At 39.9% G+C, this 23,976-nt stretch overlaps 1 protein-coding gene and 1 long non-coding RNA gene across 5 annotated transcripts in view; one reads left to right on the top strand and one right to left on the bottom strand.

Annotated features, from left to right (window-relative positions):
* DCBLD2 (discoidin, CUB and LCCL domain containing 2) overlaps positions 1-17,728 on the bottom strand; it is an 89,817-nt gene extending 72,089 nt beyond the window's left edge. Inside the window, exons 1-2 of one of the 3 annotated variants that reach the window (XM_006732673.3) lie at positions 17,207-17,726; positions 796-1,023 (exon numbers count right to left, since the gene is read on the bottom strand). In XM_006732673.3, the coding sequence (XP_006732736.1) occupies positions 796-1,023; positions 17,207-17,414 (436 nt within the window). In that variant the 5' untranslated portion in view covers positions 17,415-17,726. Of the gene's footprint in view, positions 1-795; positions 1,024-17,206 lie in introns of those variants that run through there. The other 2 variants (XM_081798055.1, XM_081798059.1) reach the window with 2 other exon arrangements.
* A 76-nt stretch (positions 17,729-17,804) lies between these two features.
* On the top strand, positions 17,805-23,278 carry LOC115940717 (uncharacterized). 2 transcript variants are annotated; one of them, XR_014138563.1, is made up of 4 exons: positions 17,805-18,685; positions 19,170-19,329; positions 20,092-20,323; positions 21,470-23,278. It is a non-coding gene; the product is annotated as an uncharacterized LOC115940717 (long non-coding RNA). The 2 variants fall into 2 exon arrangements; XR_004075447.2 differs by having other exon boundaries at positions 17,805-19,329.
* Positions 23,279-23,976: the final 698 nt, after the last annotated feature.

The following is a 23,976-nucleotide window of genomic DNA, read 5'->3' as shown; positions in this document are numbered from 1 at the left end:
TGGCTCAGTTGGTTAAGCGACTGCCTTCGGCTCAGGTCATGATCCTGGAGTCCCTGGATCGAGTCCCGCATCGGGCTCCCTGCTCGGCAGGGAGTCTGCTTCTCCCTCTGACCCTCCCAACCCTCCCCCCTCTCATGTGCTCTCTCTCTCAGTCTCTCTCTCTCAAATAAATAAATAAAATCTTTAAAAAAAAAAAAAATCTTTCCAGGTGACTCTAATATGCAGCCATAACTGAGAACCGCTAATCTTAGCTAAGAATAACAACAACAGCAGCTAGTATTAGTAAGCATATATTATGTGTTATGGACTATTCTAAGCACTTTACATGTTACTAGTTCATTCCCTATCTTACAAGTGAAAAAACAGGTCGGGTGACTTGCCCAAAATCACACATAAGCTAAGAGCGGAGTGAGGATTTGATACCAGGCACTTTGTATCCAAAACCTATGCTTTTAATTACCATGATATACTGCCTCCTAAGCATGAATTATATTCTTTAATTGCAAATAAAATGATTACAAAAAAAACAAAAAAATGAGATACTTAACATCCTCCTTCTTAGAAGCAGTAGAGTGGCATCTTGTTGCAAAAGTACCAACAAGCTTCTTTGGACAGATAAGAATCTTCTCTTCCCAAAAGATTCAAATTTGAGATTTCCACATATAATCCACAAAATAATTTCCTACCTATCATCCTATATAGTCTAGTTATTTAATGTAAGTACCAAAAATTGTTTTAGTTTTAAAACTCAGGGCAGTGATGTATTACAGGTACATTTACAAGAAAATTTCCTACCTATTTCAGTTCTGCTAACTCCAATGCCATTATAAATTCTCAAGTAATTAAAGTGGCAAGAGTCAGAATCTTCAATGTCAAAGTCACCAAATTTGATGCGCACTCTCTCCCCCATCTTTACACGGATCTCCCATTCGCAAACGGTGCTGTTGGGATAGGTCTGTGGGTAGTTTATGGACGTGAGGGTTCCACTTTCAGGGCCTAGTACAGTATGTCCACATCCATCACCTTAAAAAAAAAAAAAAAGTTAAAAGAACGATAAATTATTATTACATCTTTAACATTATAAATAATCAGGATTTTTTTGGTGAAAATTTTAAAATATGTATGACAGATGTTTTATACCACCAACACTTTCCTTACACAAGATAGAAAGGAAGGCAGAGTTTAGTATATCTGCTCATAGGAACCAAAAGAAACCAGGTACGGTCAGAATAATCAATGATTGCCCTTATGAGTTCAAAGAGCTTTCCACCTCAATAAACCGAGGTAAACATAGCTTAGCAATAAATTTATATACATAGCATAATAAATCCAATCTTTAAAAGAGTGTCAGTTCATAGTAATTGTTCAAAGTAAATGTAAACTATAAAAATAAAAGTATGTGATCAGCTTCATCCATTTATCACAAACCCTTCTAAAATCTGTGAAAAGTAGGAGGATATCTAAAAACACTTTACACGTTGCACAGATTACTGACCATATTACAGTATTTCAAGGCATTCACTCTTGAAGGCATTAAAGCCATATTTAATGAAATTTAATTTTACTAATTTTACATTCTATTGAAATTTGACTTTTTAATAGTCCTCCAAAAACCTCATTTTTTCCCTACAGAATGACGAGGAAAAAAAATAACAGTTTAATGACTTAGTAAAGATTAGGAAAAATAACTTTCATATCTTGGTAGCAGCATTATCTGTTCCAGAATTCCTTCACTGTGGGAACTCAGGGAACTTAACATAGTATTGTTTGCATCCTCCTTTTATCATAAAATCTGGTGTTTGAGCACCTAGAAGAGGATGCAGTGTTGAGAAGTTTCAGCTGCTGCTCCAACCGTACCATGTAACATTCCTTAATGATGGGATTCAAATGAATCTCTTTCTAAAAAGAAGACGACACTGTACTAAAATGATAGTATTTTCTTCCTTCAAGACAGCCATTTATAATCACCTCTGGAATAGTTCAGTACTTACACAAAAAAACTATCAAAAGTGACAGTGCTGAGTTTTAAAGTCAATATGGATACAGATAGCTGTAAAAGGATTTTCTATTATATTATTATTTTTAAGAACAGTTCAGTGTTGATACCATTTACTAGAACAGATGAATGAAAACTTTAAAAGCCTGTGAATAAGAAGTTAATAATCTAGAAAGTATTTGCAAAATAGTTACTAATTGGATGTATAAGGAACTGTACATGAACCAACGAAAAAGTAATTTCAAACCAGTCTCAAAACTCACTTTAATAAAGGAAAAACTATTTACCTACCTTATGATAATACTTCATATCCTTTTCTGATCAAGAAATTTTATTCTCAAATCCCTACTAATATTGTTGGCCCACTTTTAAAGGTCAATACTAGCAATCTAGCTTCCTAAACAAACATCGATAAAGTTCAGCTTTTGAGCAACATTGCTATCTCTACACCTGCTTTCATTCTACACATAGAAATTAGGCATAGTCACTCAATAATATATAAAGGCACCATGAAATAAACATGCGAGTTTTTGTGATACACCCACTGATCTTCTGCAAATATAAAATTTAAGTGTTATACAACTCAGAAGAAAAAAAAAAACCACTCAAATTTTCCCTGAAACTATGATGAAAATACCTTGAATATCTCTACTGAATATCATCTAAATTAGAAACACAGGGATATAAAAGCCTTCACTGTGAACACAAATGAATTGTAATAAAAATAACTTTTGAATAATCATTAAAATTTTTCCTTAGAGAAAAATACTATCCCCTAAGACAAAACTTCTAACACTATGAAACTAGTCTGAAATGTTCTCTTACTATTAAAAAGATGAAAATGTGCTTTCTGGAATGTTTAAATCTTTGAAAAGTAGCCACTGAATAAATAAAATAACTCAAAATATAAATGTATTTTCTTTAGTGAATAGAAACTAAAGCAGCTTTTTAAGTGGCCAGAAGTGCTGATAGATTTCAGGAACCCAAGAATTTCCCATTAACAGCTGAATTCATGACTTAGTAATGGCAGACTGTCCCATCTAATACAGTCCCCACGGGCCACTATTTAACTTAAGGTTGCCATTTTAAAATGAATTTTACAAAAAGAGCACAAGCAGTGTTAGGAGTAATTTTTAGACATCTTTATGCTCATATTTGACTGTCAATAAATACACAAATGTTTCTTGCCCTTTCCTCCATAAAGCATAATTTCTACAAGTTAACAAAATAAATACTAACTGATGAAAAACAGGACTTTTGCATGCATGCTGATGAAGAAAACAATTAAAATGGAGCTGTCTTTTTTCAGTATCTTGTGTAGGGGGAGGGCATGAACAGTCCACAAGTAACGTGCCAAGAATGTTCTAAAATATGTGATGGAGCTCAGAGCTTCCTCCCCCTAGCAAAAAAGATGGTATGCACCAGAAACCAAAGTTAAAAGAAAGTCTCAAATCTACTACTACAATGAACAAGTTTGAATGTTTCATACTTCCAAGACTATTTGATAAGTCTAACCTGACAAGATAAATAGATTAGCTGGCCTGGATAAACACCTACTGCTATGAAGAATATGTTTAGAATATTACAGTTTGAAAGGGGAGGCTGGGCTTATACATCATCACTAGGCCAGCAGTTTTCAAATGTTTTTCTCAGTTATTCCAAAGTAAGAAATACATTTTACACTGTGATCCCATACACTGCTGCATGTATAATCCCGACCCACTAAAGGGTCCCCACCAGCCCTCTGGAAAACACTGTACTAGGCATCCAAAGGTCATAATGTTGAACTCTCAAAGAAGACCTTGTCCTCACTTTTACCCTTAAATTAGAAAATGTGCTTCCAGTTTTTCAGTTCTTAAAAGCAAATCCTATTCTGTACCAATGCTTAAAATGACAAAGTATCTAAAAGTAAAACTAAAATCTGGAGAAAATTCTTTATCAGCTAATCACCTAATACACTTAGACAGTGGTACTCAAATGTGGGAGATGCGGAAGCTCCCATGGGAGCAATTTTACCTCCCATTTGGCAATGTCTGGAGATAGATTTGGTTGGTTGTCACAATTGAGGGGGTGGGCTACTACTGGCATCTGGTGGATGGAAGTCAGGAATGCTGCTAAACATCCTACATTGTGCACAGGACAGCACCCCCAGAATAAAGAATGATCGATCTTAAACGTCAATAGTACTGAGGTTGAGAAGGCTGACCTACAGTAAAGGCCAGGACATCTGAGACAGAAGATCTGAGTGAGTTCTTGGCCAGGTTTCCTTTGGCCTGAAGAATAATGCTGTTCTGTCCACTTAGGGTACAGCCTAAGGAATACTTTCCTCCCATGGTCAGCAGTTATACTAAAGAGTTTGAGTCTCACTTCCCAATTTTTAAAACAAGTAAATGGAAGTTAAAGGAAAGAAAATGTCCTTTCTATTAGTCTACAGCCCTGGAGTAATTTTTTTTCTGGGTCAACAGCTCTTAAAATTAGGGTTTGAAAAAGGGTGCTAATAAGGTCAGGAGTTAAGTCTCCAAATTTTCTGCTTATCTTTGTATGCTTTGGAAAAAATAATGACCTGTGACCAGGCAACACCACCTACCGTTATTCATTTTCACAAGGCAGAATTGACAAAGACAGCATAACTATGACAGGAAAAATAACTTTCACAATGGTTATCCTAGGACCAATCCATGCACCCTCACCATTAACTCCAACATCACCAAATCTTTCTCCTTCTCCAACACCATCAACACCATCATCACTGTCAGCTTCTCCTCCTCCTCCTCCTCTAGATGGTCTCCACCAAAATATAACTGACCATAAAAGACAGAAGCCTGTTAATGTAATTTTTGAATTTCAGTTTTATTTCAGTGGCAAAGAAACACTTGAATTTGATCTTACTGCTCCTTTGTTTGGCTGCTGATTTATCTAGGGGATTACTCATAGAACATGTGTTCACTTCCTCTGAAGAGGCTAAGGTCAGATATGTTAAGCCAGATACAAATTTTGGTATTTTTCCAGGAAAATAACAATATTTTTTTAAACTACTTAACCCTAGAGAACACAGAACATTAAACATTTAATAACAATGAATTAATACAACAAAGAACACACTCTTATTTTAGGCTGCTCTAAACTTCAAATCAATTGTTGTTGTTTTTTTTTTTAAATAAATACATGCTCGTGATATTGATTACATGTGACCCTGCAGCCACCCCCATATTTTAGTCACATTGCTAATATGTAATATAAATTATCTTAATGATTGAATTGTATTACTCTAAACACTGCGTGACTTCTAAAAACACTTTAACAATACCAAACACGAATGCACAAATATGCCACAAATGTAGAGCAATGTAACTTTCATTACAATCATTATAAACTCTGAACAGTTTGTATTTTTCCAGTGAGCTTTCAAGGATTTTTTTTTTTATCACTGTCAACAGGTGAGTCTGACTATACTTCCTCTAAATAAGTGTCATTTCTGTCACATCTTATAATGCATCTGTGAGATCTTATAATAAATCAACTGAAAAAAAAAGTATTTTAGAGTAGAAAGGCACTCAAAGGAATAACTTGCAAGAATTGATTAATACATCCTATTTCATCTGGCTACAATGAAGATTTTTTTTTTTAAGATTATTTATTTATTTATTTATTTGACAGAGAGAGAGACACAGCGAGAGAGGGAACACAAGCAGGGGGAGTGGGAGAGGGAGAAGCAGGCTTCCCGCGGAGCAGGGAGCCCAATGCAGGGCTCGATCCCAGGACCCTGGGACCATGACCTGAGCCAAAGGCAGACGCTTAACTGACTGAGCGACCCAGGCACCCCTACAATGAAGATTTTTAATGCCATGTTTAGCACTGTGAATTTCTGGACTGAAGTACCATTACCAGTCTTACAAGATTTTTAAAGTTGCATCACTACAAATCTCAAATAAATAATCCAAAGACTACTTTAATTTCACTCGTTTTTTATTTTAAATACTACATAAGATGGATATGCTCTGAAAGCCTAAAGAAGGTCACTGTGGCAATTTTTAGAAAAAGAAATAGCTCCCAGCTTCATTCTTTTTTAAGCTCAAACTATTCTCTGCATGTGTGGTAATTTACAAAACTGAATTACATGAAGGAATGTGAGATGTATAAATCCTCTTTAACCCCCACCAAGCACACACCCTACTTAGAACATAGTGGTTAAGCAAATGAGCTCTGGAGTTAAGAGAATGAATTTAAATGCTCTATCCACCATTCACTGTGACCTTCAAAAAGTTATTTATTGCTGCTAAACCGCAGCTCTGTACAATGGGGATACTAACAATTCAAACACATAGGGTAAAAATTAAATGAGATATTGTATGAAAACACCTAGTATTGAGGGCCTAACCTAGAATAATGCGCTCAATAAAGACGCTTTGTTTGAGGGCACTAGTACAGTCCTAAAAGACCAGAAAGGCTTTTGCCCATCACATGTAGACACAGGGCATTTGGCCACAACCTAAAGTAACAGAACAATGGTCCAGTGGAAATTTACATCAGCTTTAAAGTTTCAAGCGCAGTGTCTTGTGAAAAGTATAAATCTATGAGAAAGTAATTGTCACTCATCTTCTCCCTGATGACCTCTACCTTCAGGAACTCTCTCAGGAGCACAACCTGGACTTTATTTTTTGCCATTGTTAGAAACACTCCCATCCACCTGTGAAAACTCAAAAACTTTAAAGTCTCATTCTGCTGGTCAGTCTCCTGACCTTTCAGTGCTCTTATACCCACATACTTTTTGTGAACTTGACTTCTTTCTTTTCTCCCCATCGGCTAATCTTGTCCTGGCCTTATGTTTTTCCCTACCCAGCCTGGACCTCATGTTCAGTATTAACTATCTCTTCCGCATACCTTACTTCCTAGCCACTGTGCCCTTCCTGAGTATCTGCCTGCCAAACCCTCAATCCTGGATCATATGATCTCTCTTTGCCAAAGAGCTGAGCACTACTGAGGGAAAAAAAAAAAAATCACAAAGTCCAGGGGCATAGGTGCCAGTCTCAGATGGGCACCCAAAGCCACTCAGTATTCTCTTACTCGGTGGTTCTCAGATTTTGTCAACATTAGAATCACCTAAGGGCTAATTAAAGGTTCTCAGGTCCCCCTCTCTATCTCCATAGATTCTGATAATTATGTCAGAAAAATCATCTTATATTTGGAAATTGGTTAAAAAAAAGAAAAGGTGAGCAGCACATCTTTTAAATGTCACAGAAGCCAAAAGCTGCCAAAGGATTATAGAGCAAGGTAGTTAGTTGGACTTGCTATTTATGTAACTGTTGAACAGTCCCAGTTTTGGTTACATGTTAATGTATAGATTGTTGTCTGGTAGAAATGTAGATCATTTCTGTACAGTTGAAAAGATAATCCCAAAGGTTACTGTTTATGACCCTATTGGCCCATTAACCAGATTCAGCCATCTAATCTAGCAACCATATCCTAAGATTATAAAAACCTAGTTTCTCAAATATTCTCTGGACAGAATTTAACATCTTACTGGTTCCCTCATTAATGAATGAATAAAATCTTTGACATGTGTTCATTTTATATTTGCAAGGCAGGTATAATTTTGCCTCTTTTGCAAATTATAACCAGTAAAACAGCTCTATAGTGCTGCCTAGGTTTTGCACTTTAACAAATCATAAAACGCTAACAATAACAGCAATCACAAAATACCACAAAAAACTCTTTCCACCAGTGTCCCCCAGTAACTACCATCTTCTTGCTCACTTTTCCTTTCTTTTACAGAGAAATTTCTTCTAGCCTCCATAATTGATGTCTTACTTCTTTGCCTCCTGTTCTAAGTTTTTTTAATTATGTTCAGTTAGCCACTGTATAGTATATCATTAATTTTTGATGTAGTGTTCAATGATTCATTAGTTGTGTATAACAGCCAGTGCTCACAAGTTTCAATGCACTGCAATTCAGCTTCCAAACTGCTATGGGTTGGATTGTGTCCCTTCCAAAGAGTTATGTTTAAGTCCTAATTTCTGGTACCAATGAATATAACCTTATTTGGAAACAAGGTCTTAGCAGATGTCATCAAGTTAAAATGAGGTCATACTGAATTAAGGTGCACCCTAATCCAATGACTGATGTCCTTATAAAAAGAGGAAAATCTGAACACAGACAGACACAGGAAGGACACTATGTTACAGAGGCAGAGGTTGGAATGATGCAAAAGAACTCTGAAGATTAAAATTGCCAGAAGCTAGGAAGAGACAAGGAAAGATCCTCCCCCAGCATCTTCAGATGGAGAGCATGGCCCTGCTGATACCCCAATTTCAGAATTCTAGCCTCCAGAACTATACGACAGTAAAGTTCTATCGTTTTAAGCCACCTAGATTTGTGGCAATTTGTTATGGCAGCCCTAGGAAACACAGACCTACCTCACCAATAAAACTATTCACTAGGGCAGCCAGTTTCCAAGCTGCCAAAAGTCCATGGATACTTTTCCACCCTTATCATTTGTGATCTTTCCATATTATCTGGCTTTGCTGACCCTTCCTTCCCTCCCATCTTCCTTCCTTCCTTTCTTTGTATCTTCCCTCCCTCCTTCTTAATATTCTTCTTCCATGGCTCAGTTCTTTGAACTAATTGCAACTTCTGCATCTTCATGGACTTACCTTCTTAATACTGACTGCTGATGCTGCTGTTCAGGTCTTCCCCCATCCTGTGTATTCTACCAGGGATATCTTCCTACTCCGACTTCAGTTACCACAAAGTCTCCAACCTTTCTCCTAATCCTCAAACCTGTCATCTACTTATATATTAACCACCTCTGTTCATACTGATTCACTCACCAAAAATTTACTGACTACCCAAACAGATTTGACCACAGCCCTCAAACATTCTAGAAAGAGAGGTGAGTTCTATTAGGAGATATCCTTGCTTAATATTTAAATCCAGGTGTGTCTGACTCCAAAGTCTCCGTACTTTCATAGTCCATCAAAGTATGAAATAGTGAAGACAAAGAAAGCGCTCCAGTTTTTCAGAGTAACACAAGCCAAAACCAAAAAGGAAAAAAATCTGACAGTTTAAATGATACTTTCACTGGAGCAGAGACCAGGCTGCAAGGAAATCAGCACTTAACAAGTATTCGAGGTGTGCCAGACACCAAGAAAAGGAACAGCACAGATGTAGTCTACTTGTTGTAAAGTTCATCACTGAAAAAAGCAGAATATAAGGTACTAGAAAGCAGACAGTTGAGAAGAATGATGCACAGGAGCCAGTGGTATTTTGAGCATGACTCCAGGTATGGAGCCAAAAACACCATTCAAATTTAAATTATACTAAACCTAACTTACATTCCCTGATGAAGCAGAGTTCTGGACAAGTGGAAGAGCTGGTTTTAGGAAGAAGGAAAGGAGGCAGGTGGCAGCTCCACTGTGCAGGGATGCAAAGCAGGGCAGGCGTTCAGCGCTACAAAGTGGGGCAGTCACAGTGCTCCTGCTGAGCGGTAAGCCCCACTGGAGATCTGATTAGTAGACCTCATTTGTGTAGATTTAGGCACAATGGCCACATGACTTTCTCCAGTAACCTTGAGCTATCCAGAATCAGAGAAGACAGGGGGGACTGGCACATGAGCCACATTTGGGATCCGTCAAGGGCAAGGGGAAGAGCATCAAAGAGATGAGGGACCTGGGAGGCTGGGATGAGAAAGTGTCCAGAGGTAGACAAATGCACTGGGTGAAGGCAGAGGAACCCAAGATGATGTCTTGCTAATACTTCAGGTACAAACTCCTGTCTGCCCCCCAGTGGAAAGTCCTCCAGAATTGTGTTCCCAATGATCTTTCCAGCCTTCATTTCTCATTAGCTTCCTCTGACACCAGATGACTGAAACTACCTGATCATTCTCCAGGAATTCGAGCTGTCAAAGAAAAAGGAGGCAGGCAACTACCAGAACCACAACCGGAGGAACTCTGGTAATACCAGAGGTGGCCATCTAAATCAGAGTTTAAAAGAGCAAAGGAGCACACCCAACTTGCTGACACTGATTTAAGCTGTTACTGTTCTTAAAGATGACCTATCTGACAAGAAGGGCAAAGCAGTGTTTTCTAAGAAGAAACCATGGCCATGTGCAGAGTTCTAGTGGAAGGACTCCTCTTACCGAGGGAGCAAAGCAGTCTACCTCCCAGAGGGCAGCTGGGAAACACTGGGCAGGATGTTAGGCCCTGAGCAAGTAGGTAGTAAGGTTCAAGAGGGGGCTCTACTCCCATGACACTGAGAAGCCCAGCCTGGACTGCTCACTGAGAGGAGGAGACAACCGACAACAGCACGAAGCGTGTGCAGATGCCCAGAGACTAACATCAAATCATGTAGCTGGAGCAGCACCTTCCCTCCAGAAATAGGTTCCTGATTCACATTTTTTGAATGACCGACATCATGCTAAGTATTAGAAATAAGAAAATGAGTAAACTCTCTGCCAAGACAAATAAATATCTTATATTCAATGTGAGTAATGAATGAAAAGAAGTAACTGAAAAGTCCCGTCTGGAGATGAGTGTGTGATGATGGTTAAAGAACTTTTCTCAGGGATAACACCCAAGACGGGTTTTGAAGGAAGATTAGGAATTTACCATGCAAAGAAAGAAAGAGCCCTTTCTCTTTAAGTAGAGAAAATAGCATATGTAAAGAAGTCAGTATAGGGAACGAGGCCAAAAAAAAAAAAAAACCACACACACACACAAAAACCCACATGAAATTATACTTTAGAGCAATAAAAAGTAGCTCAGTCTTACACATGAACTACAGATAAAAGTTGAGGGATGCTAGTATGAGATTGAGAGGAAGGGAGAGACCAGACTGTGAAAAAAATCACATGTATAATATGCAAAGAATTAGGATTGTATCGTACAGGTGATCAAGAGGCTGCCAGCCACACGGGTCCAGGAAGGCAGAACCCCAGTACTTAAGAACCATGGCCAGCAGTAACCAACCAGTCAATATCTGCCCCCAATTATTAGGCAGGAGCAAGGCATGGGGCTCAAGAAGGAAGCAGGAAGCCAAGACCAGGGGCTTGGAGTCTTGCTACTCATTGCACCAGGACAGGCTTTTACACTCCCATGCTTTCCTGACTCCTTGCTGTTCTGATGCTGTGATCTTCACTTCTCAAATGTCTGTCTTCCCTGTGGACTACAAACCTATCAATCCTTTAAAGCTCACTCAGTCAAAATCACTTTATCAGCAAGGCTTCTCCTACTTCCTGTGGGCTCTTCTTCCCTTCAAACCCACAGCAATAAGCAACCTCCGTTGCTTATTTTTATCTGTAATTCAACTTGAAGATAATTATTTCCCCAACTAGACTGTGGGTTCTCTATAAACAATTACAATGTTTTACTCTAAATGTCTCAGGACTGTACTGACATGCGCACACATGCCTGGCAGCTCAGAGCTGGTACAACTTTATGCTGCAAGTTCTTAACGAGTGGTTGATAAACAGTACCAGCATCTTTTCTTTGATCAACCAAGCAATTCAGTTTTGACTGCACACTTGCATGCAACCAGCTCAACAAAAGCCTTGCAAGAAACTTGGCCCACTCTGAGAAAGCAGCTGAGGGAGACTGCACCTTGGCGGTCTTCCCCATAATTCAAGTAGCTAATCAACATTTTTCTTCCAACTACATATCCTTCAGAGTGCAGGCTAATCGAGTAGGTAATATTTTAGCAAACTTTTAAGATCACCCCATTATCCCATTTGCTTCAGCGGAAACTGGCATCCATTAAATACTAGTTTATTTGAATATCTGTATTTTCTGTCCTCGTGGATTATATTGATTAATCCACATAATGATCTGGGAAATTAGCATTATGTAGGTTTCTAAGCTATTATTTTGAACTGAAATACCTTCTTAAAGATCCCACCCTAAATGAAGAATTTAATCAAATGGACTAAAGTAATAGCAATTCCAAACAACAATTACTTCATAAATAATGTCTTATGATGAATTTTTACATTTTGAATTTTTTTGCTGTATTTTTAAGTATGCTGTGTGTCTTAAATTAGCCTACACAATTAATTTCAACACAGTATGTCTACAGAAACACAAACGATTAAAATTATAACCATGTTAAGATTTTTATGTAGGTGTGTGAATATGGAATAGGAAGAAACATAAAAATCGTAAGTTGATAGACTAGGGGGTAGAACTGTGGGTAATTATCAATTAAGTTTTTGGTTTTGAACAACTATAATTATCTGTACAATATTTAAAAAATAAAGTGGCAAGGCCGTGGTAAGGTTGTAAACTGAATCCATGAGCCACACAAGAAAAACTGCCAAGTTGTCTCACTTCTTATTTCAACAATCACAGTTCACTATCTCTATGAAGCTTTTCCTAATCCCAATAATTTTATGTCATCATTCTACATCCTTCCAACTAATCAAGAAGTTCAAATGGAAACTATCTGCATGCATTCAATTAACGCACAGTATTACCATCTGAGCTTTCACATCCTAGGTTCATTTTGTAAAGTATAATCCTAAACTTAAAACCGTCTCTATATACATGTAGCCTTTCCTCATCATACTATAATCTCATAATTTCTTTTTGGAAATTAATTCATTTGTCATTTTCATGGCAGCACTGGTACTTTCACTTATACCAATTTCACGATCTTAAGGTTTTTTTTGTTTTGTTTTGTTTTTATGTTGGTCTTCTAGAATGAAGCTGAGATGTTCAGACAGAATTATTAACCATCTCCAGTGGGAAATAATATTTCCTCTTTGCTTCGCGGAAATATACCTAAAATCAATGACCTATAATTTTACAATTAACTTTTCATTTACAAGTTTTAAAAATGTGGATTTTAAACCTAATCATTAGCACATGTGGAATTTATGTTGTATTTCTAATTTTCACTGGGAAAAATTAATCAGAAATATAGCAGAAAAAGGATGCTTTGATTTTTGCCTCTGAACAAAACTACATGTAAGAGGCCTAATGTTTTATCGGACCAAGAAAAAACAACTGAAAATTCTAAATTAACCTAATGTTGATATTAAAAATAATTACAAATGTTCATAAGGGAGATGTGTTCATTTCTGACAATTCATAAATATTATTGAAAAACTATTTACCTGCATCACAACCAAATAAAGGCATTATCTGACAGAAAACAAGTTTTCCCCACACATCAGTTCTGACACCATTGTGAAACTGAATGATTAAGAATGAACTTGACTGGTTTCATAGATTTATTAGCAAATAAAAATCAATACCTTCACAAATATTTCATATTAATAGGCATAAACAAGTCAGTCTTAATAAATTGTAAAAATTGGGGTGCCTGGGTGGCTCAGTTGGTTAAGTGACTGCCTTTGGCTCAGGTCATGATCCCAGGGTCCTGGGATCGAACCCCACATCAGGCTCCCTGCTCAACAGGGAGCTTGTTTCTCCCTCTTCCGCCCCCCCCTGCTTGTGCTCTCTCTCTCACTCTGTCAAACAAATAAATAAAATCTTAAAAAATAAATTGTAAAAATTAATTCCCTGATATTTTACCACATTCACATAATAATGTAACCCAGAAGGCAGCCAAGCCCTCCAGGACATGAACTAGGAAGCTGAGCTCCTGAGATGAAGGGACACAAATTTCTAGTCAACATGTAAATCGGGGACACAGAATCATTCGTAGCAGACGCTCAACTTCTTATTAAATACATTTATTACAGTAGCAAACATGCAATCAGCATGATAAATTTGACCAACTTAAGTTTTTCAGATGTGTTACAGAAAAAAAATGCTTTCAACAATAAAAAGATTTTGAAGATGAACTCAACATCAAACTTAGAACTTAAAAATATAAAAATGTAAGCTGTATCTAAAACACCATCATAGTACAATTAAATGTGAGGAAATACAATCTATTTATAAGTAAATGAAATAATATTGGTTAAAATACATCTCTGTTATGAAAGGCTGACAAATTTTCAGGCCAATGATAAATTTTATTCTGAGCCAAATGAAAAGAAAAATCACTCTGTCAGCAGAAAATCTGCTCAGGAATAGCTATGTATATAGCATTATAGCTGACCCTTGAACAATGCAGGGGTTAAGGGAGTTGACTCCCCGTGCATAGTCAATAATCCATCTATAACATTTGACTCCCCCAAAACTTTCCTGGTAGCTTACTGCTGACCAGAAAACTGACCAGCTTTACAGGTAACAGTCAGTTAACACGTATTCTGTATGTTACTGGTATTATATACTATATTCTTATAATAATACCTAACTTTTTCAATATCATAAAAATATTTCTAGGCTATGCAGTTCTTCTGCGAGTTTTTTCAAATTGTTGTAAATCTCCGAAAAATTTTCTATTATATTTATTGGAAAAAAAATCGGCACATACAAATGGATCAGCGCAGTTCAAATCTGTGTTGTTCAAGGGTCAACTGTAACTGGAATGAGAGTAACATCTTCTGCTACTTCACAATGATGTCTAAAAGATTTTTTTAAATTCCTGAAGCACAGTTCTCCTTTAGCATAGACATTAAATGCATTTCTACCTAGACTGGCTAAAGAAAGAAAAACCTAAACATCACAAAAAATTTTTTCACAGGGGCGCCTGGGTGGCTCAGTTGGTTAAGCGACTGCCTTCGCCTCAGGTCATGATCCTGGAGTCCCTGGATCGAGTCCCGCATCGGGCTCCCTGCTCGGCAGGGAGTCTGCTTCTCCCTCTGACCCTCCCCCTTCTCATGTGCTCTCTCTCTCATTCTCTCTCTCAAATAAATAAATAAATAAATCTTTAAAAAAAAAATTTTTTTTTCACAGCTTATATTTTGACTATATGTTAACTGCAGAAAATTTGGAAGAGCATACAGAATTACCCATAACTCTACCACCAAAAGACAATGACTATTTTATTATTTCTTTTCAGTCTTCTTCCTAAGATTTCTTATAAAGTAAAAACTCCAGTTTGTCACTTAACACTACAATATGTAGATACTCCCATTATTAAAAATTCTACAGGTGTTTTAAAACACTGGTTCTCATTTTGAAATGAGACTTCTTTCCAGCTTATGTGAGGGAATACCAATGGAACCCGAAGCATATGTCTGTTAGATTAGTTAAGACTGGCTGAAAAGCAATTCCACTACAGACTGCATCAAGGTCCTTTGGGTAAAAAATGTAATTTTTAAAAATTAGGGAATTGAAATCGCACACAATTCCTGAGTTTCCAGTGATATATACCTAACTGGTTCTTATTTATCAACCTCATAAACTAAAAATTAATAATGATAATCACTTATAGCTATATTACGCTTTTCCATTTACAAAACTCCTACATACTATCATTCCATTTTTGTTAGGCTACGAAATAGGTATGTATTCTCATATCACTGGTGTAGAAAACTGAGGTACAAAGAAATTAAATGACTTAACAAAACTTACCCAATCAACTTAAATGAACGAGAAATCAGAGGTCTTTTAAATTACCACCATCATTTCTATTTGTTTTAATCTACACTGTTTATATAAGACATAACTGTGAAAGAGGCCATATATTTGTTAATGTTGTGTTAAAAACTGAAATTACACCTTGAAAGAAAATAAGATAATATTGCATGTTAATTAGGCCAGGTTCGAGAAATTCTGAAAATTAAGGCAACTGCCTCATGTGGGGAGACATATAACTGATTCCATACTGTTCAAAGATTTTTTTACAAACATGATATAAAAACTCTCAGTCTAGAAATAAGCAAAACAGTATTCTGCTTATGAAGTTACATTCCTTTCTATATCAAGATACCTTATATGTTTTGTGTCTCAGTTCTCTATGTTTGAAATGGAATAACACTATCTCAGATGGGTGTGGTGAGGATTAACTGACTTAATACACATACATCACTTAGAAATGTGCCTGCCACAAAGTCAGTCCCAATTAGTGCTGGCTGTATGTAAGCCTTCTTGTTGTTTTTTGTTTCTCTACTAGAAGGAAAATACAAGCATACAGTCTAAAACTTCAATGGGGGTAAGGATTTCACACTTAAGTGATGTTTAAGAATTTATTTAAGATGATGATCTAACTAAAAACCTGAATGCCAAGCATCTAAATTTTAAGTTACACTATGTAGAAATGTGCCTAGAGCTAAAAGAGATTAGTCTGCCAAATATATATATTTTTTATTGTTAGATTGTACTTCCACATGCCTGTCAAAGTTTCAGCGTCTTCATAATGACAGGCTTATGGCCATGATTCCACACTTTACTGAAAACCATATGAGAGCAACATTTCAGCTGGACTTAAACATGGAGATCAACTTAAAATAAAAATCTTCCCAGCAATAAGAAACAATCCAACCCATATCTTTCTCACTGCAATAAAGAAGGAAATGCAATGGAAAAATGTGTTCAATAACTGATGCCAAACTGATTCAAAAATTGCGGTTCGCTGCCTGAAAATAGTACTAAAGGGCGGAGGAGGAATCAGCCTTGCATTCTCTTTCCATTATGATGATTATTCAATAAACAGTTTTGCTCAATTCTGAAATAGGTATTTCAAGGACTGTGGATGGAAAAAAAGTTTTGTCACTTTCTGGAAGGGCTTACCCTTTCAACTCGGAATGCTCCATCTGGGAACACAGCACGCTGCCTTAGGTCAGACTGTTCTACCCAGGCAATCCAGACCACCAACAGGAATAACCGTAAGGTATCATAAAGGGCATGTCCAGAATCCAAGACTCAAAGCTAACCAGAATCAATGTCATTCGTTTTGAACTTGAGCACTTTTCACAAAAGGTAATTATCGCCACTTGCCTTTAATTGGTTTAACATGCTATGTAATTATCTTGCCTCTCTACTCTGTCCATCAGTGTAGCCTAACTTTAGGGGTCGCACCTCCAAAACTTCTCTTTTTCCTCCCAAAGATTTTCCCCAGAAGAATCCAATACCAAAACGGAGGCCTTCACAGCAGGGTCTCACTTCTCTCTTTTCAGAAAAACCAAAGGCCTTGTCAAAAAGTAAAGCCGCGCCAACTCGGGGGACAACAGGCGGAGCCCACCTTTGCCACTCAACGCAGCGAGTGCTGGGCCAGGTCTGGCCAGGCACCGAAGCGCACCGCACCTCCCCCGCGCATCTGCAGATTCGGCTCACGTCCCGGAGACCCGACATCCCAGAGGTTCCCCCTGCCGCCCCCACCATCCCTGGGGCTCCGCACGCCGCGCACTCCCCGGGGACCACTCACCTTGCTGGGCTCCGGCGTCCTCGAGCAGCAGGACCAGGATAAGTAGGAGCAGGAGGAACAGAGGCATGGGGAAGGAGGAGGAGGAGTTGGAGCGGGGAGGGAGAGGGCGGGAGAGGGGTAGCGCGGCCCGGGCGGGGGCGGCGGCCGCGGCCCGGACTCGGAGACGGTGAGGGCTGCGCCCGGCTCTCACCAACGCCCGGCTCCCCATCGCGGTGGCCAGCAGTCCGCCTGCATAGTGCGGGCGCCCCGGGCGAGGAGGCGGCGGTTCCGGCGGGAGAGCGAGACGCAGCGCGCGCTATGCCCCGCGCCGGGACCCTCTCTGCCCCTCGCTCCGCTTTCGCCTCCTCCTCTTTAGTTCCTTCCCTCAGCTCCCTGCCCCGAGACCCCCAGACCAGAATGAAGGAGAAGAGAGGGAAGGAAGTGGGGTACTCGAGCCGCGAAGGGCGGCTGCGGAGGAGCTAGGGGGACGCGCCTCCCGCACCGCGTTCCTCAACCCAACCCCGGCTCGCAGCACACGCCCGGGACTCCGGCTAGCTGGCAGGCAGACCAGCCGCCCGCTCCCTCGCTCTCCCTCTGGCGCGCATTGACCACGCCTCCTCGGCCCGCCACGGCCAATCCCCAGTTGGCTCCGGTCCGTCTCCCTCCGCGCCTCCCAATCAACACGCTCTCTCCTCGGTCGGCCCGTTAGCTCCCCTGCCCACTCCTTGAGCTCAACCGCCCCTCATCTCTCTCCTCCAATCCCCTGCAGCCTTAGCAAAGCGTCCCACCCGCCTCCCCCAATCCGGGTTCCGCCCCCAAGCTCGGGCCCCCGGCAGCCCCGCCCCGCCCGCGCGCCTGTTATTGTTGGGACCGCAGCCGAAGCTGATGTCGCTTCGGCAGCCGCTTGCTCTGGTCAGTGACTTCCGGGACTTCCCCCATCCCGCTCTCCTTGCTCCTCAGGCCCAGCTTGTTCATTGCTCCTCCCCTGCCTCACATCAGGCCACTGGAAAGGGTGGGAAACCAGGATCCTGGATGGTTTTAGCTGGGAGCTGAGGCTAAGAAACCTTTTACAAAAAAATAGAGCGTTTTTTTTTTTTTATTAAAACTACAGCCAGTTGTTGCAGCAACTCCGAGTTAAAATAAAAAAATACAGTGTTCAATTTTTAAAAATACGTATTTCTTGTTTCCTATGCCTTTTACTATATCTACTATATTGGGGGTGGGACCAAAAAAAAAAAAAAAAAGCATATAACAAGATCCATGCCCCCAAAGCAGTTTAAACCTAACATCCTAACATTCATTCAGCCATTCTACCACGATTTGTTGACCACCTGCTATCTGTTTGCAAACCTTATGCTGAGACTTGGGGGATTTACAGCCATAATACAGAAATCTTTCCAGGATCTAGTGTTGGTACAGAGATGGAAATACATCACGAAAGTCAAGAGTGCAACAAATGCTAATTAGAGTCACGAGCAATTCAGCAATTCGATGGAGACTGTAAGTAAATGCAGTGACAAAAACAACTGGTATTTGGGAAAGGGGAATCCACAGGAGTAGGCAGTGATTGGTTTAGGAAAAAGGTGCCATCCTGGATGTTTTTCATATGGGCCCCCAAGAAGAGGATGGTGTCGTTAACAAATACAGAAAACTGGAAAGGTGAATCCGGTTGTATAGGCAAGTGAATTAATTTTGGACATACTGAATTTGAGATGCTCACTCAGCAGCCAGTATTTAAAGTTCTATAGCAGGCAGGTGGACATTTTGGTTTAAAGCTCAGGTTGAGGAGTGCCTTGAAGTTATGGGTAAGAGTAATAAATGGATGTGCTATTCAAAACCATGGAAGGGACTGGTATCTTCAAATGAAAAGCTAAGAGTTGGAAAGGACTCTGAAGGTCATCTTGTTCAACTCCACTATAAACCCCTCATGCGTTAAACTCTTGTAACAAATTTATTCAATAAGCATTTATTGGATGTCTGTTAGACCCTACCATGCTATAGGACTAATGTAGGCAATGGACATAAGAAGTTCAACAGGAGGAGCCTGCATTCTGTGGGAGAGGTGAACAAGATCACTGCTGTCAATGCCATTTTGGAGGTATAGACTAGTACCACAGTGGAAGGAGTTCAAGGAACCCTTTATGGTGAGTATGAAACTCCAGCTGAGTCTTGAATAAAAAGACAAAGTGAGGAAAGTGATCTTCCTCTCGAATAAAAACACAAAGTGATCTGAAGCTACAGGCAAAGTAGGCTAGCTCACAGGCACCAGGGTCAGTCCTGTTGAGGGAACTCGATGGGGTTAACTACTGCTGGTTTGATAGGAGGAGCTGAAAACTAGTCTGGAAAAGTTGACAGGGGCAAGATCTAAGACAGGCTAAGGAGTCAGGATTTTATTTTTCTAACACTGAGAAACAGCTAAAGGGTTCTAAGAAAGAGTGACATTATCAAATTTTTATTTCAGAAAACTCAACCAGGCAGGAGGGTGGGGAATAGATTGGAGAGAGAGCAAAACTGGAAGCCAGGAAGAGCTCATCTGGAGACTGGTTCAGTGACTTGTAAAGGCAGTGACAGTGAACCTGAACTGTAGGGGCAGTGGGCTTAGACAGGGGAGACTGACATGAAGGATATTTATGAATGTAGTGACTGATTAGATGTGGGGAATAAGGAAGAGTCAAGGAAGATGCTCAGGTTTCTAGGCAGGAGCATTGCCTTTCACACAGCAAGGGAACATGATAAGGGGAACTGGTCTGGTTGGATATGGAAGTAGAAGATAAGCTCATGAGCTCAGTATTGGACATGTCAAACATGAGGTGCTAACATGGCAAGCGGTCAGTCACATACTAAGACTTGTAGTAATAGTCTCCCTGAGACAACCCATCTTGTTTTTTGGACAACTCCTTTCGTAGGGCACTGAATGATGACTTTAAGGCCACAGAAATGGAGACAGAGCCAGGTCTTGTGAATCTCAGGCTGGCATTCTGCTGACTACATGGAACTGCATCAGACCAGAGGATTCACCTGTGAACTCTCAGCGCGATAGAAGCCTTGTTGGAACAGGCAAAACCTGGCCTATACTCCCCTCTACTCCTTGATAACACAGGATGAAAAGATGCCAACTATAAATACCTAAAGTAAGAGGTAGGAGTACTCACAGTTTTTCATCCCTGTTTTACTGACTGTCTGGTATTTTAAAGGGTGATTAAAAGTGGATAATAGAGTAGTGAAGAGCTCCTGAATGAGGTCAGTGGCAGGAAAGGGATGAAGGAGGAAGGGGCAAATTGGAGTTATATTTAAAGAGGTGAAATCAAAAGCTCTTGGTGACTGATACTCTATGACAATTGCCATATTTCTATGCTTCAGCTTCCTGAGTTTTGCTTTGGCGCTATAGAGTATGGAAGTCTGGCTAGAGAACATCTCTGGAGATCCTAGTCTATATGTCTAGGGGAATTATAGGTATAACACAGATGTGGGAGGTGGTTGATGCTATTTCTGTCTCTATTCCCTCCCCACTCCTGAGCATTGTCACTTTACTGAGTTGCAAAAACAATGACAAGATTGCTCTGTGATGATGAAAATTTCCTTGGGGGACCACAGGCCAATGTAATATAACAGGCATTCATTTCTAGGACAATGCCTGGATCGCGCAGAATTATGGTTTACCTTACTCACTCCCTGCATGTTGCTTTAGCCAATTTAGTCATCTTCCTTACCTCTGGGACTTGGGTGTGTTTGGGGGTTAACATCTGCAGAGGCAATAGGAGCAATACTTATCCAGAATCATTTTACCCACATGGCTCAGATGGCTGGGCTAGGTAGGAACTGGGAATTCTAATCAGGACCCAAAATGGATAGGTCTGGAGGAGGCCATCATCGTAACAGTTAGAGGCTCCCAGAAGCTCAAGTGCTTCCACAAGGCAAGCCCAGGTCCCAGCTCCTTCCTACAGAGTTTCAAACAGATATGGGTTTTAGAGCTTCCCTTGGGGACAAGCCCAACAGAGAAAACACAAATTGAGCAGTGTCTTCATTGCACAACAGTTTACTGACATATGCTAGGACCAGTAGCAGCCATGGTCATCTGCACTCATTGGTAAATGAATTAATGCTTTGGATGAAGTCTCTGGGGAAGACTAGGGCTTCAGGAAAGGAACACATGGGACAGTTATATATGAAATACCAGGAAATTAAAATGTGTATTGTTTGGATGTATTTACATTTGTTTGCTCCATGTTAAGAAATTTAAAAATAATCTTTTTTTAAAAACATTCTTATTTATTTATTTGTCAGAGAGAGAGCGCACAAGCAGGGGAAGCAGCAGAGAGAGAAGCAGGCTTCCTGCTGAGCGAGGAGCCCGCGGGACTGGACCCCAGGATCCTGGGATCATGACCTGAGCTGAAGGCAGACGCCTAGCAGACTGAGCCACCCAGGTGTCCCGAAATATAGTCTTCACCTAAATTTTAATTAACCAGACTTTCCCCCCCTTTTGTTCTTCTCTTTCTTGTTCTTTTCTTTTTCTTTCTTTCTTTCTTTTTCTTCTCTTAATCAATAATGAGTGGAGGAATACAGAAAATGAATTGACCTATAGAGTAAATGAAAATATGGAAAGAATGTTTACAGCCTGCTATTTCTGCTTCCAAATGAATCCCAGCTCAGCCACTGCTAAGGAAATGAGAATGGAGAGAAAGAACCCAGGGGCTGGTGCCTTTGCTTCTGTTCATACCGAAACATCTGGGTTTTAATGGTATGATCCAGTAAGAATCATTGGCACCATCATTGCTATTAAATGTCTGTTAGGCATTAATAAAACAGAAGAGACTCATTTAATATGACATTTATACTGGAAACCTTGGGATGATGGTATGAAATGAATCACTGGTGGGCTTTATCAGTGAGTGTGTATTTTTGGCAGGATAACAGAAAGAGGGAACAAATGAGAATTTACTTTTGTGATCTTCCAGTGGGATAGGAGAGAGAGAAGAATGTGGCAGTTCTGGGGAAATATTTTAAACTTCAAAGACCAGAGCCCTCAGATCTGGTTACTGTTCTCACAGGAGCATTTTCTTTGTCCTGTTGACTGTTTGGACAAATGTTTGCAACCAAGGTTGTTGCTAAATGTTTGAATTCTGCTGAGGAGACATTCTTCCTTTTCCTCAACAGAAGTGGTTTGGATACATTTTTTTTCTTTATCTTGTAGCTTCTTTCAGTTAATCATTTCATTCAAATCTAACTCTCAGGTTTATTCATGTTTTCTTAACATTTGTAAACTATTTAGGTAGTACAGCAAATTTAAGACAGAATTGTTAGGAACCTAATTTATTATAGAAGATATTTAATTTCTGCTAGTAGATAATGGTTAAATACTTTTTTCTTGGCATATTTCAGCAACATGACTGACTTTGATAATTTGCCCTTTCCCTTTTTCTCCACTACAACTATCCCTCTCTTTCTCTTTCTACCCCCACCAACATCCCCTTGGTTTACCAGTAACATAAAAATTTAACCAACTCTGATCCTCTCTTGTGGATCAGAACAAGAAGGCTTCAGCTTGGTATTTTATCTCTAATGGAGGCAGCCAAAGATTTTAGTAAAATCATGTGAAAACTGCTTTCCATAACATCAACATCATGCCTAGAAATGAAAGAATATTCATAAATGGCAACAGAAAACTAAAAAATGAATAGGGAACATACCAGAGTATCTGAGATAATATGATTTAGGTGTGCAGTAGCTGCCTGCCTCCCCTGGTATATGCCTGGATTCTTTCCTGTGGGCCCTTTGCTGGCAACACAGTCGAAAATTAAATACACAGAGCTGAAATGCTATTTGGCTTCTGAAAAATTGAGTTGTTTCATGAGATCATGGAAACAGCTCTGGACCAGACCCTTGTATCCACCTTCCATTTGAAAGTGCTCTCTGACCTCCAGCAAGGCTCCTAACTTCTCCAGGCCTCAATTGCCTTATTTATGGACCTTATAATAGGTTCAAAGTTTGACAATTATTCCAAATTCTCATTATCTACTGCTTGCTTTCATCTTTTTTTTAATAAAGATTTTATTTATTTATTTGAGAGAGAGAGAGTACGAGCAAGGGGGAGGGGCAGAGGGAGAGGGAGAAGCAGACTCCCTCCTGAGCAGGGAGCCGGATGTGGGACTTGATCCCAGGACCCTGGGATCATGACTTGAGCCGAAGGCAGATGCTTAACTGACTGAGCCACCCAGGCGTCCCTGCTTGCTTTCTTTTTTTTTTAAAGATTTTATTTATTTATTTGACAGAGACACAGTGAGAGAGGGAACACAAGCAGGGGGAGTGAGAGAGGGAGAAGCAGGCTTCCCGCTGAGCAGGGAGCCCGATGTGGGGCTAGATCCCAGGACACTGGGATCATGACCTGAGACGAAGGCAGACGCTTAACGACTGAGCCACCCAGGCACCCCCCTGCTTGCTTTCATCTTGCAGCCAAATTCTAAGTCCTCAATGCTGAAATAGCTACCTAACGTAGGAGGGATAGGAAACACCAGCTAATGACTGGAGAATTCATCCCTAGGAAAGTGTTGTCTGTGCTGACCAGGAGGGCAAAGGGTGAGCTTAGTTTGGAAAATAACCCTCATGCCCCCTAACCCTGGCCCAATGATGCCTCTATGAACTGGGGCTGGATAAAGAGCCCCAGATCTGTTCAGTGAAAGAAGCAAACAGGACCTTGGAGTGGGGAAGGTAACCTTATCAGGAAGGAGATGAGCGAGGTCAGAGGACATAACGCTGGTCATGATGTGGCTGGAAGCTGGAGCTCAAGGGAAGTG

Source organism: Leptonychotes weddellii, chromosome 1, assembly GCF_054177405.1.
Source record: "Leptonychotes weddellii isolate Sample4059 chromosome 1, ASM5417740v2, whole genome shotgun sequence".
Classification (NCBI taxonomy): Eukaryota; Metazoa; Chordata; class Mammalia; order Carnivora; family Phocidae; genus Leptonychotes; species Leptonychotes weddellii.
This window is presented reverse-complemented; position numbering and strand designations above follow the sequence as displayed.